This window comes from Pezoporus occidentalis, unplaced genomic scaffold, assembly GCF_034315485.1.
Source record: "Pezoporus occidentalis ecotype Australia unplaced genomic scaffold, CSIRO_AGI_Poc_V1 ctg128, whole genome shotgun sequence".
NCBI lineage: Eukaryota > Metazoa > Chordata > Aves > Psittaciformes > Psittacidae > Pezoporus > Pezoporus occidentalis.
The window spans coordinates 478762-493500 of NW_026913082.1; the positions used below are offsets into that span (position 1 = coordinate 478762).

Sequence of the window (14739 nt, forward strand, 5' to 3'; positions counted from 1 at the left end):
TTTAGTGTAATTACTGCAGGGGAATAAACAGATTTGAGAAGAGAGGACCTGCCCTTACCCCTCGACAGCCCCATACGATGGAGGGGGTTTGGGGGAGGATGGGTAGAGGGGAAGGGTTTAGAGGCTGAGTTGGTGACTTGCAAGGAAGCTCTGCTGGGACGCAGCTGGAATAGCAGGCACTGACATTTGCTAGTCAGAGTTCAAACAAAGATCCCTGTATTGGCTTTATTAGCGAGGCAGTGCTGGGGACACTGGTGGATGTGTCCTGCCCTGGCCCCTGCCCTCCTCCAGTTCCTCTCCATTGCCCTGCGCTTCAGGCAGTGCCTCTCCCGAGGAGGAATTTGGAGGCGAGGGACTTGTGTTTAAAGTGCTTTGTGTGAGACGTCAGCTCGGGGCTGTAAACAGCGCGTGGTTCTGCTCGGAGAAAGTACAGAGCTGCCACTGGTGGCATTTTTCCATTAAGGCAAGGGCTGGAAACCTCCTGGCATGGAGAGCTGTGCTGTAGCTGTGGGAGGGAAGTCTCTCTGCGGAACGCTCCCACTGTCAAAAATAAAGAAAATAAAAAATAAATGAAAATTAAGAAAAAAAACCAACACAAAAAAATAGCAAATCAAGGGAGCAGCATAGCGGCATCCCTGAGCTGTTTGGTTTAATTGTGCAGTTTCTGTTCCATGCAGCACTTGGGTGGGATTCGCTGATGAAAGATGGTCATTCACCTCTTGTCTTCATGTGAGCGTGTTGTTTAGGAGCTCTTGGGCATACGAATTGTCTGTGTATTAGGTTTTTGTGAATAACAGCTACACTTGAGATTGCAGGTCTGTTACTTTAATTTGTATTACTATCAATATAAATGGCACATATATCTATTTTGCTTGTTTATTTATTTGATACCTTTACAGTCAAGGAACGTGGACCTGGTGTCTCTGAATTCACTTTCCATGACCTATCTTGCCCCACCTCTCCTTCCTTCAGCACTGAATCCCGTAGAGCAGTCAAGTGCAATTCTCTCTTTCCTTCTTGCTTTCAGACCCGGACTGGGCATCCCACAACCTAGGGATCTTCATCTGCTTAAATTGTTCAGGAATCCATCGCAATATTCCCCAAGTCAGCAAAGTGAAGTCAGTCCGCCTGGATGACTGGGATGATGCTCAAGTGGAGGTACGTGCATCTGAGGTGTGAAGTACCAGTGAGCTTGGGGTGCTGTGTTTAACCAGCAAAGCTGTAAACCAGAATCCTTTCTAAAGATGCCACAACAAAAGTGATTTTAGAAAACATGTCTAGATAATTCCTGAGTGTGGGAGTGAGGTCAATGGTGCTGATTGAAAAATGGAGTAGCCATTTCATAAAGAAGCTGTGAGGGTTTTCCCCACCCCTGTAGAAATATCAATGAAACAGGGTGTGTAGAAGTAACTAAATGAATTGTCTGCTGTTCCTTGCATTACCTGTAGCTTAGACCAGGCAGTAGGCTAGCCCTTGAGTCTACCACCCCTGCCCAGCTCACCAGTTCCTGGCTTTGTTCCACTTAGTGTTGAAGACCCTTAAACTCACATCTCGAAGAACCGAACCCTTACAGTATAGATTCTCTTTAAGCCACACACCTGCCTAGATTTGGGTGATGTTGCTAAGGATAAGCCTACCCAGAAAACCCATCTACTTTGACTCTTGGCGCCTTTAAAGGCATGAAGAACGCTGCCAGTCTTTGATCTTTATCTTGTTCTTGTATGTTGTAGATTTGAGGTTTTTATGAAAGCCACAGCTCAGAGTGTCATGTGTTTTATGAGAAAAATAGGCCTTTGTGTTGCATGGGTTTTCCCTTCCCTGATTTTCTTTTTAGAACAGATTGAATATGTAAACTTGAGAAGCTCAAAACCATTAAAATAATGGGGAAAAAATGTTTGGGGAGGGGGGGGGGAAGCACTTTGCTGCTTGTTATGCTTGTATGCTTGGCATTTGATACAAGACAAAACGTATTTAGAATGGCTGCCTGGAAAATAATGGGGTTTTTTTTTTACACTTACAAAGTGACTTTCATTACATAAAATTTATGAATAGGGGAATATGTGGGTTTGTTTGCAGAGTTCTCGACTAGACTTTCATATCCGAGATCAGAAGGGAAGGAGGGCTGTCAGGGCAGATAGGATGTTTGTTTGTTTATTTATTCATTTATTAGATGCTTCAAACCCCTGAGCTTGCTGGCACGGCTTTGGAAAAATAAAGTTCTCCTTTCGGAACAAGTGATGTGATCCAAAACAAAAGGTGCATTGTCGGAGACTGTTACCTCTCTGGAACCGTAACACACAGGGACTTGAAGTCAGTGTCAGGTTTTGCCTTCTGGTTACCTAATTTCTGTGCTGGATTCCCTGGGAGTAATCTCATTCCTATGCCTGCAAGTGGGAAATGCCACCGTGTGCTGCCTTCTGCTCCTGTGGGGACCAGTGGGGATTGTGCACGTGTGACTGGGACATGGACCTGTCCTCAGCATCATGTTAAGCTGTGAGCCCTGGCAGTAATAAACAACATTAATTTCTGAGCCCTGATTTGCAGGCACAGTCTTTACAGCGTCCCTTCTGTGTACAGTCCTGGGGAAACCTCTTAGTAAGGGAACAGAGGCTCCATCCCAACAATTTTATTACTGTGTAGGTGCAAAAGAGGACAAAGGAAAATACTGTTAACATTTTTTAATTCTTTCTGCTTTTTTTCTTTTTACAGTTTATGGCTGCGAATGGGAACAATGTAGCAAAAGCAAAATATGAATCTAAAATGCCACCGTTTTATTATAAACCAACGTTTCTTGACTGTCAGTAAGTAAATACCTCTGCTGGTAAACAGCATTTATTTGTTTGTGCAGCTGCAGCCTCTCTAATATTTTAGTTTTAGCATCATATGTTTTTTTTTAAGCCACAGAGGAGGTTTCATTTATAAAAGGCCTGAAAATCTTTTTTTCTTCTGCACGCATATGGTAGAGTTTATATGACGTGTGGGATCTTATTTAATAAGTACAGTTGAGACGATGCTGGGAAGTCAATAGTTTGTCTGTTCCCCAGACTCTTCCAAGTTTCTAAGGCTACAAAAAAATGCCAGTTTCTACCCATTGATTTCCTCTACCTTTTCAAATAGCCCTTCTGCATCAAAACAGAGCTTGCTTATCAGCTATATGAGATGCTGGGTTACTTGTAATGCAGAAATGCTGGGGTTTAGGGACAAGCTGGTAGATTGTCTTTTTTTGCCTAAATGTCAAATAATCTCCTCCATGAAAGCAAGTGACAAGGTATTGTCTCCCATAGAGCATAGAGTAAACCACTACTAAGTTGGGGTAGACCCTGTAGACTGAGAGGGTTGGGTGGCCAGAACGTGCTGTACCATCCAGGGAGCAAGAAGGGTGAACTGAACTTGGGTTTTTAGGATCCAGTCCTGCAGAGTACCAAGGGGGTTTTCTATCTTTGTGAAACCATTCTTTACGGAGGGTCTGGAGGGTATAATTTCAATATCAGCAAACTGGTGAGTGCTGGTTGCTCAGATCCTCCCAGTATTGGTGCTTTAGCTGGGTGTCTCTTGTTGAAGAGAGAAGTGTGATTTGGTTGCATAGTGGTGGTGTGAAAATGGTGTGCGAGGCTCTGAGCAGCTGGATGATGTATTCAAGCATTGCAAGAGGTGCTCAGAACAGAAATATGGGGAGGGTTCGTAGGGCTCCATGCATGAGTTGTCAATGTTTGGGTAGGAAGACTCTGTGTTCCCCAAACCTGAAATCATACCGTGTGTGGGACAAAGTGTTCATGAGTACCCATGCTCATACTCAAAGTGACTTTGTATTTTTAATCTTCTTGTAATAGCCATTAAGAAGAGTTATTGTCTTCCTACATCACACAAAAAGCCTTTTATAGTAAAGGCAAAAGAGGAGACCTCTTGTGTCTGTGAAGTATCTTAGTGGTGCATCTGTTACCTCCCATTTGATGATGCTCAAATGCTAAATCTGGGAAGGCCCAGGAGTGAGTGGCACTGCCTTGCCTGACAATAAAAAAGCGCATCCATTTATGCAATGTTCCCAGATCTTGGTTTTGATCTAAAATGGCTTCTGGCAGCAGCTTCCACAGTTCCTACAAGTACAGAAATGATTTGGGGATGGGCGAAGCCACCGTGTGTTGTGGAGGGGCACACTCTTGATTATGTTGTGATCGTCTTGCTAGGATTATTTTTCTCCAGGATAAAATCCCCAGCCTCTTACCTTTCCTATTGCTGGAACACCTCTGCTGTTGTGGGAGATATCCCAAGGAGAAGCCAGCAGGAAGGTGCTCCCAGACAGAGTGATCCTGCAGGTCTAGGGGAGGAGATGGTGCAAATGTAACTGAAGGTGGCAGAGCCATTGTTTTGTTGGTTTGGGGTTATTTTTTATTAATTTCATAAAAGCAGCTTCAGCAAAGACTTCTTTGTTTGTTTTTAACCCTGTCTCCTCCAAGGTAGGGAAAGGGAAAGGCTTGCATATGTTTGACCATCTTGAATGGTTGGGGCCTTTCAGGTTCTACTCCCACCTTGAACTGGTCTTCAGGGATCACCCCTGGTCCTGGTTTAGGGAATGTGGGGAAGATGCTTCATATGGGATTTCCTCAGGACTCAGAAGTGCTTGTGTGGGTGAGGATCTGAAAGGTCAGGGCTGTGATTTAATAAGGAGTTATTATGAAATAGTAATGCCTCAAATGGTGGAGGAGTTGGAGGGGGCTCCCTTTGTGACAATCAAGAACAAAATCTGCCTGCTCTTGCCTGTCCACACTCAACCAGGATTGCTGTTCTTTCACCTCACACAGGCCAGGCTTCCTACTTTTCTTCACACTCTGGGCACAATGTTGACCCATCCATCTCCATGCACAATATCCTGCCTCTTTCTCCCCTGACCAGCAGACTAGCCCAAGGACAGATGTATCCTATTACTGCAGGATTTGGTGGCCAGAGTTTTGTGATGTCTGCGGTGCCCCTTGCAGATGGCTCTAGTGTCCTTATCCCTGTGCATCAACGGTTTCTTGCATCTTGCTGTGGAAGTAGATTGTACTTCCTAAGATGGATTGACAAAAGGAAAATCACTGATGATTTCTCTCTTGCTTCTCCACAGAGTTAGGCTGAAACAAAAAGTCTTTTGGTAGTGCGTTTTTCATGCTTGCTTCCTTTGCCTTCTCCTTAGTGTCTCTTTGATACAAGGAAGATGGGCACACCAAGCTCTCCATGCTATCCAGACGGGAGGAAAACTTGTGGCTCTGCCAGCAGCTGGGGGGCGGATGCCATCTGTGTTGAAGAAGCATCTCTTGTGAACTGTCGTGGTCCTGAGAGGATCCAATACCACGTTTGTATCTCTGAACTCCAAAATCCCAACAGTTGGCTGTGCTGTTTTGAGGCTTGCATGTACTTGTGATGTTAAGGATGCAGAAGCAGGATTGTTCACCTAGTTGTCATTGGTAGGAGAAACACAATTCTAGCAGACTTAAATTTTGTCTACTCTGAAGTCTCAGTTAAATTCAGTTCTTTTCCATGGTCCATCCCTTGTGCTGGTGGAATCCAGCTGGAAGTGGGGCAGGTCCCTCTGCAGCTTTGGGTGTCCTGAGATCTGCGTGCAGATCGTACCCAGCTCTTCTTGTGTTGGTCAGGCTGAAGGATACTGAAAGCTCTCCTTATGGCTGAGGCAGCTTAGGGACCACAAGAGTTTCATTCCTTCTGTTCTCAGGCTGGCAGAAATGTCTGTGACTGGTTCTGTGCTTGGTTGGTTTGGCTTCTGCAAGCTTTTGATACTGCAGCTCAGGCTTTGCTGCTAGGATATTTTCTCTCCCTCCATCCTGCAGTGCAGTTGCACTCTGGGGAGCTTCGCCAAGCGGTGGCTGAGCTCCAGCAGCAGCCTGTAAGAGCTGTCTGCAAGCACACGGGGACTGTGCTGGGACAGCCGCTCTGTTCACAGGCTTTCCTGACACCCAAAGGAGAGGCACATTGCTGGGTGTATAACCTACGAGAAACAGGAGCAGGAGGGTTAAGGGTTTTTGTTGTTCTGTCGCTTCTTCTCTGTCATTTATTGTAAGACTGACTGACTGGGAGGATGAGGCAAGGCTAGTCTTCCTCCAAGTGGCTGGAAGACCAGTTTCTGTTCCTAACTTGTGCCTATGGTCTAGTGGGAGGTGGCCCTGCCCATGGCAGGGGGTTGGACCGAGGTGATCTAAAGGTCCTTTCCGACCCAAACTACTCTATGATTCTATTTTACACAGGGCCAATTTACAACACAGGTGCCCTGATTCCTGAACTGAACCTGGAGCTGGGCTCATGTAGGTGGTTCTCCAGCCCAGCACTGCTGGTTCTCTGCAGTAGCAGCAGGGATAGATGTGACCCCCTTGCAGATCTCCTTCTGAGAGTGCCGCAGTATAAGCAGCTGTGGGTATTTGCATGTTGGAAATGTTTCAAGGATGGTGTGCTAGGTTGTATTTTTCTTTCTGTAGTTAGAGCCTCTCTGTGCCTTTCAACAGATGCATGCTAAACAAGAGCAGGGGAGTGCTGCTTTTTAAAGTGGTATATATTTAGCTTTCTCCCTGCCTTGCTGTAGTCCAGTCACTGCAATAGCATGAGATGTTCCAAGCTCGCAGCCCTGGGTAGCATCGCGATGGATGACACCTTCATCCCATGCTGGCACCAAGCCGATATGTGCTGACCCACATTCTGCGGCATCAAGAGGTTTTGATGCTTCTAATTACAAAACCCATGCTGGCTGGCTGCAGGGGCTGGGCAGGCTTTGTGCCAGCTGCCCTCAGACTCGGTGTGGCAGGATGCTAACGTACAGGCTGGAATCAGGACAGGCTGTTTGTTCATCTAAATCTTAATTTTATAACGCTACTTCTGGAGTCCCTCTTCTGTGGCTGCTTGAAGAATTGCAAAGTTCAGAGCAAGAGAGAAGTGCTGCGGCAGCAGCTTGTCCTTTTTTCTTCTTGCCTACGATGTTGTGTTTGACTCCTTGGGAAATATGTGGTGTTTGCCTGCTGCATCTGGCTTCTGCATCCTCCAGAAACCCCATTGTGGCTCCCTGGCTCTGTCAGACACTTGGCAAAGGTTAGAGAAGTTGGAGGGGTGCTCAGAAATTGCCCAGGGAAAATTTACCAGCTGTGCACACTCAAATAAACCACCCAACCAAAAAGAAAAATCCCCTTCTGTCCTCTCCTCTTGTCTTCTGCCTGCCAGCAATTTGGCCCATGCAGCAGGAGCAGTGAGCAGAGCAGCCAACTTCTGTACCACTGGGGAGTCCCTGAGGCTGAAATGAGTCCCAGAATCTGGGATGTTCCTGCACTACCGCAGGGTTGGCCACAAGAGCTTTGGGTGAGGAACTTAAACCACACAAACCCTCTTTGAATGGTCACGAGTGGTCACAGCCCAGCTTTGTACATCACAGCAGCAGGCTGAGAGCTGTGAAACAGCCTTTTCTGAGATAGGTACGCTGCAGGCACATGGTTGAGTTTTGAGTCACCAGTGAGCAACAGGGGTAGCATTGCCTTTGAGTAAAAGCAAAGGAAAAAGGCTTTGTTCAGCTGTATGCTTGGCTGAAAACTGACAGAAGAAGATGGAGATAAGCTGTTACTGAGCTTTTTCAGTACTGGGAGTACATCCGTGTCCCTGCCCAATACTTAACATCATTTTCTGTTGCCTTTTTGCTTGATTTGGGAGCACAGAGCATCATCCTGCAGAGCTGCCTGAGAGCTACAGTGCATTGCTCAGTTCCTCTCTGTGCTTGGATAAGTGGGAGCTACATCTGCTCCTTATACAGAACACTTACATACACTGACTGCCAGTACATCTGAGTACCTTAGTAGGAAAAATGGGGCAGAATGAAATGGTATGAGTTGTACTGGGTGGTTGTCTTATTTGGAATGAGATAGCAGTCAGAGAGATGATGTATCTCAGTGTGGCTCACAACTTGAGGAGTCATCTATGTAGTCATCTGAAGAAACAGTTGGTATCAGAAGTGGCTCATTGTGTTAATGTATGATTAAAATGTGTGGAGAGAAAATTGCTTGATAAATTCTTGGCTCTTTTTTTTCTCTCTCTTTATCATTTAACCTTTGGCTCATTTGGTAGAGGAGCTGCCAAGCCCACCACCTCAGTCTGGTGTCTGAAGGTCAGTTTGGCTCTCACCCCTCCCAAGCACAGGGCATAATATGGTCAAGGACCCGAACTTCTTGCCTCGTCTCCTCTTCCTCAGTCATCTCATTTTACTGGTACCTTATAGGTAAACATCATTAATGCTTAATGTCCAGGGGATAAAGGTGTTTTGCTCAGGCTCCTGCTTATTAATAAGGGTGTTCAAAATTGATGTCCATGGCTTTCAACAGTACCTGATATCTTGGGTGCAAAGCTCGAGGTGCTTCAGGGTGGCCTCTCAGAGTGGACACTTACCAGTGCTTAAGTGGTGGAGCCTCCTGTGGTGGCTCAAGCTGGGCGCTTGGCCTCGGGGCAGTCTCTGCCTGAGCATCACCCTGTGTCAGCAGAGTGCCTGAGATATGCGTGCTCCTGCGCTGGGGACCACTGGGGTCTTCTCTGCTTGTCATTCATTTTCTCTTTGTTGTTAGCTCATAAGCCTGTTAACTCGTATTGATTCCTTTAATTTCCAAAGGAAATTGTTACGAGGTTAAATAGTACCGACGCAGGATGTTTCTGACACACTTTTAATCTGTGTTTAACCATTCTGAAAAGCAGCATTGTGGTGAACTGGACCATGCAGGTGAAACAACCAAACAAGAAAAGGAACCAGTTAGCATTTTAATTGAGCATGTTATGATTTTTGCATACTCAAATTCAACTCCAACTTCTTCAAATCCATAATGCAAGTTTTTTATGCCTTGATAGCCAAACCCCCTGTCTTTTGCTCTCCTCCAGAAGCTTGCTGTTGGCCACTGGTCTTGGGGCACGGATAGCACATCACTGCTGGCTGTGCAAGCTGGGGTGATGCACAGAGTGCCTGGAAGAAGGCTCCCAGCTGCCTCATGCCTCCTCAACGCCGTTTAAAAGCGAGTCCTCACAGTGAGGAAAAATTTGGACTCGGACTTAAAATTTCATTAAAGCAGTTATTTAAGAGAAACTTGGCACAGCTGTGTCCACGGAGCTGCCTGTGGAAAGCAGATTGGGTTTTTTTGCTGGAAAAACCTCTGACAAATTCCAGAAGCTACAAATTTGTGTTTTGGAACTGGTGTTCCTGGATGATATTCATTTCCTTTGTCTTAGTTGTACTTGATGGTGGCTCACGAAGATGCAGTCAGAGGGTGTAGCAGATGGTGTTTGATGTCTTTTGAGCCACTTTCACCTCCGGCTGGGGTTTCTTGTCTGTCATATGTCTCCAAAAAGCCAGAGCAGCCATGCAGCGTACGTGATGTGTGCGCCATAGCGTGACCTAGAAAAGCCAGCCCAGCTGAGGGTCTTTGTAACAATAAATTGGAGACTATAAATTTGGCTGGCCAGGACTCCTCCGCGGAGCACAATGGAACCACGCAGCCACAGTCTGATGTTAAACTGCTTCAGCAGCTTTTCCCGTGGTGCTGTTTGCTGTAAGTGAAAGGCTTTGAGTATGTGGGACCGAGATAAAACCACTCCGCTGGCTGCTTGTGAAACCTTCTTCACTGGCCCTTTGACAAAGAGCATTTGTTTTCATGCGGGTGGCCAGGCAAGCAAACAAGTACCTAAAATAAGATTTGGAGCTATTAGTGTTGGAGGTGTTCGTCGGCCTCTGGATCTGCTGCTTCTTCAGTGCAGCCCAGCCCTGTTCTATTCAGGGGATGTATTTTCCCGTGTTCTGTTGGAAATGTGTTTTTTCCTTAGGGTTTTGTGTTTTGATAGTGTCTGTGGCTTGGTTTGAGGTTTTATTTTCTTCTTTATTTTTTTCTTTAGCGCCCAGGTTTTTATCTTGATAATTCCAAAGACCTTTCCTTTCTAATTGCCAAAAAATGGCACATTCCCTGTAACCAGCAGCCTGCCAGACTTTAGGTGGGCTGTTAAAGCTTTTGGATTTGATCCCAAAAGCTGTGCATCTCTCCAGTTTAGGAATGATGCACTTACATTTTTCTGACAAAAAAGGAATGATGGTTTATTTGCTACATTATCCCATCACCAGAAAGGCAATAAAATACCACGAGGCTGTTGCTATGGTCCTTTTTGTTCACAGGACTTCTGTTGAAATCAAAGGAGGAGATTGGATGGATTGTGCTGTATTAGGCATGTGATGCCCACTCCGGATTATTTACGTATGTATTCACCTCAGTAAAAATACATTTCAACTAAAACACAGCAACCAATGTTTAAAAGGCCCCTGAAGGCAGACTTAAATTGAAATGGAGATCAGGTCTGAAGTCCACTGAAAACCGTGGAGAGGCCTGTATGGCTTCAGGGACTTCTGGATGATCCCTGCCCTTCAGTTGCTCTCAGATCCCATAGATACCAGGATGAATTCCTGCTCCTGTTTAAATTCATCCAAGCTGTGCCAGTGAAACCAGGGTTTAATGCCAGACTCAAAAGCAGCTTTTATGGCAGGATTGCCTCCAGCCCATGAGAGTGAGTGGGGTCAAGTCCCTGTTCAACTTCCCCGTTGCATTGAAGGGAGATGGTGGACTTCTCACCATCCTCATTGGGCTTTTGTTTCAGTTTCTTTTGTGGGAGTTGTTCTGCTTTCTCTAACTAACCACTGGAGCTGAACCTGCAGCTACTGGCTTTACAACCAAGTTGTCCTAACCGTGGGCTGCTCTTGGTCTGTATTGGTTTGGGGGAAATTACTGCTTAAAGAGCTTTGGTCTGTGGTGATAAGGCAAGGGGAAGAAGATGTGAGCTGGGAAGCTGGCACAGCTGGACTCCTGTCTGCCATGGGAGTTGCCATCAGAGCCACTCGTTGCTGGGAGAGGTTATTGAGAGCATTTTGCAGCTTCCCAGGGTACCCCTTTGGGCAAGGTGCCTCGGGGCTGCCCAGTTTGCTCTCGCTTGCACAAAAGTTTTGGAGCTGCCAAACCAACACTGTTGAGAGCGTCACAGGAAATAAGTCACCGCAGAGCGGTGTTCCCTAAGGCGTGAGACCAGCAGACTGTGTCTGTTGTACTGTCTGCATTATGCAGCAAGGGTGTCTTCCCACTGCTGCACATGCACCTTAATTTATGCTATATTTAAGCATTTTACTGGAAGGCTGGCTCTCAGAGGCTCCGAACAGCTGCAGCTTCGGCTGAATCCACTGAAGTCAGCTGGAGTCGAGGGTGGTGTGAATTTTCTGCCTTCTAGTTAAATCCCTCATCATCTTGTTGAAGTCCAACTTTGGCTGCAGTGATAACAAGCTCTCTGCAGCAGCCAGGCTGGAAAACTCGCAAGATAGGGCAACATCTAAGTACTTATGCTCATTTTATGATTAAATTTTGGTAGCTTTGTTGATGAGCTGCAGAAGTATAGAAACAGGCAATTATGTGCTACCTTTTGGGTCATCAGTCTTCTACATTTGAAGGCTACTGTGTTGTGGGTATCAGATCCAGCAGGAGCATCCTGCTGGATGCTGGGCGCTTGTACACAAAGTCCTACAGTGAACTGAATGTTGGTGGTACCCAAACCAGAGCATAGCACAGGGTAACAGCAGAAGGGAGATGGGTGTTCGTCTTCAAAGTTCGCAGTCAAACTTGCAGATGTGTGTGTGACAACTAAAGATCAGGCATGAAAACAGGAACAGAAGGGGGAAAGGCAGAGTTGGTGTATTATTTCTGTAACAGCAGAAGCTCACAGTTGAGTTTTGCGTGCAGGGAAGCTATGGTACACCCTGAGCCTTGTGGGAGAAGGCTGGTGCCCCAACCAGTGAGATGAAATTATGGGTAGGACACAATATATGTAATTATTTCCTTCTACAGTGCCAGGAAGCCGATTACAGCCACGGTTCTTGTTGAATAGTGTCTTGCAGATTTAATGAATGCATTTGCTGTACCTGTAGATAAATCTTCATGAGGAATGTCAGTATGGGTATCTTCTTTGAGCGTTTCTGGAACGTGTCTGCTGAAAAGAGAGCATTAAATTTGCATACTCAGAAAAAAAAATGCAATTAGGCATATCAATGTTTTTCATTGGCAGAGAAGTAGATGTGTTGAAGTGTGATGGGTTTTACAGAATACACCCAGTGCTTGGGGGATCTTTTACTGTCATCAGTGTAGGCCACTTCAAAACGTTGGCTGTGAAGCTGGGATGACACATGCCTTTATTTCTGCATATGATTTCTGCCTGCTTGGGCTGTTTAAGGTTCTAGGGCAATTAAGAACTAAGTGCAGTTAAAAATGGTCTGAAGCAATTTCTAGCATATTCTAGATCTAAACGTCTTTATTAGTTCCAGCACTAAAAGCATTAGTTCCATGCTAAAATAAAATAGCAAAAAAGTGTTTGGCATCTTTGGGGTATTTTTTCCTTTTTGGAAGTTAAGGTCTTGGTATATGCATCACTGATATAATTTTCCACCTGAAAAGTAAAGGACTTTGTAATAGGCATGTTTCATGGATTTCTTTCTTAGACTTAGCAGTACAGGCTATGAGTTTGGAAGAGCTCTGCCAGGGGGAGTTCTCTACACTCTGGTGTTTGGGTCCTATGTTCCATAGGGCTCAGCCCTTGCATCCTTACTCAGCCATGTTCTCCTGTTTTTTTGGAGGCTTTTTCACTTTTCACACCCCAGGTCCTTTCAGGAGGTTGGCTAGGGCCTGGGATGACTGTTCTATGTCCATTTCATTTTGAAGAGGTCACCTCTCGCTTGAATTCCTGTTGTTCCTAGCTTGGGAGGTGCTCACCCTGTAGTGAGCTCCGTGTTCACTGTGTCACAAGTGCCACCTATCCTTGGGATGGGCTTCCCCTCATCATTATACAATTTTAACCTGACACATCACAATACTTTTTAGTAGCTGTCCCTGCATGACAAGGAGACAATATCTCTGCAGCTTTGACTGCCAAAAGGCCATTACGTACGTGCATCACACAAGGCATAGCCAGGTTCTCTTCCATATTTATAGCTTCAGGGTAAAGGTTTTAATTTTGTGTGCAGTTTGTTGGCTTTTTCATTAACTGATCCCGTTTACTGAAGAATGTAGTTTGAGGAAAATAGGTTTAAAACAGTTCATATACCGAGGGAATTTTGTACAGAGACTGATTGGATGGGTGGAAATGGGCTATTCTGCTAAACCTGTCAATTTTGTTAAATTACATTCCAATAAAATCAGATGTACAAAGAATGGATTTGTTGTTGTCCAACAGGAAACAAAAGAAACCCTTGACTCCAGACTGTACAGTGCAATGTTTTGAAGACTTCTAAATCATACTCGTGTTCTGATTGAAGAATTGATGATTCTGGTTTCTTCCTGGGTGTATTTTGGACCATGTTTCCTTGTCTCTGTATTTTTTTTCTTTCCAGACTGCTGCGGGAGCAATGGATCAGAGCCAAATACGAAAGGAAAGAGTTCATTCACAGTGAGAAGCAGGAGCCTTATTCTGCAGGTAGTGAAAGACACCTTTGGCAAATGAGTTTTTTGATGTCCAGTACCTTCCATTTTTTGGTCTCTGTTTATATGTTCTTTATATTGACTATTGCTTGTATGTCACTAATTAGGAGGAGAAAGTGTGTTCTTTTGGGAGAGATCCCTCCTGGCATTCCGTTTGATTGGGAAACTTAAAACCCAATGGCAATAAATGAGTCTTTCTGTTGACTTCCATGAGCTGTTCACCAACAGCAAGTCAGATAAACTATCAGTGAGTTCAGCTCTGGTAGCAGGAGGCATGAAGCTGGATTGGAATAGAAATAGAAGTGTTTGTCTCATCGAGGTGCCTTTTGCTTTGGGAAGATGCAGCAGGATTATTAGCATAGTTTGGTTAATGCTGGAGAAGTGTGCCAGGTCTTCCACAATTCCCAAATCTCTGTTAGTCTTTCCACGATACTTCCAAGTGTTGTCAGTGGGACATGGTCTCCTTGTAATACAACAAATGGACAGTGTTTTGCAATTGCAAAGATTGCAGCACGTGTGACAGAACTTGTTTCAGCACTCCCAACATAGTGAGTAGAATGACAGTGGCCTTGCAAAGGGGTGGCTAGTAGAGCGGTGGATTGGATGATTTTCCTGTAGAAGGGAAGGATTTGAAGAGGAATCATAGGGCTCGACTGTGTTCATTGTGTGGCTGCACCAGGACAAGAACTGGCATGAAACTGCATGAAATTAGCTGGGTATTTCTTTGCTGTGTGTTAGTGGCATTTAAATTATTCTGCATATCAAGTAGCTGACACCAGCTATAAGCTTGAACGTCTCTGGGATAATTATATTAGCAAAGACCATGTAACAGATTAAAGGTTAAAATATTATTTTCATGCTACTTTTCAAGAGTAATAATCATAGAATAGTCTAGGTTGGAAAGGACCGTTAGGATTACTAAATCCAACTGTTAGCCCAGCACTGCCAAGTCCAGCACTAAACCATGTCCGTAAGCACCACATCTACATGTCTTTTAAATCCCTCCAAGGATGATGACACCATCACTTCCCTGGGCAGCCTGGTCCAGTGCTTGCTAATGAGCAGGTAGCTCCAGCAGTTTGCTGCTTATTGAAACCACAGTTAGAATCTTACCACACGTATTCCCAATTTATGCTTGGAGTATTTCTGCTCTGCTGTTTTGTATACACGAGGCATGCACGTAGTGTGTGTGTGGGTATCCATATTCATACACAGTATGTTATGCACATTTTCATTGTAGATT

The 14739-nt window shown here is 45.1% G+C and overlaps 1 protein-coding gene across 1 annotated transcript in view; it reads left to right on the forward strand.

Annotated features, from left to right (window-relative positions):
• ADAP1 (ArfGAP with dual PH domains 1) overlaps window positions 1-14739 on the forward strand; it is a 58866-nt gene that overhangs the window by 9310 nt on the left and 34817 nt on the right. The window contains exons 2-4 of the mRNA XM_062607982.1: window positions 1028-1158; window positions 2710-2801; window positions 13409-13491. Of these exons, the coding sequence (XP_062463966.1) occupies window positions 1028-1158; window positions 2710-2801; window positions 13409-13491 (306 nt within the window). The remainder of the gene's footprint in view (window positions 1-1027; window positions 1159-2709; window positions 2802-13408; window positions 13492-14739) is intronic.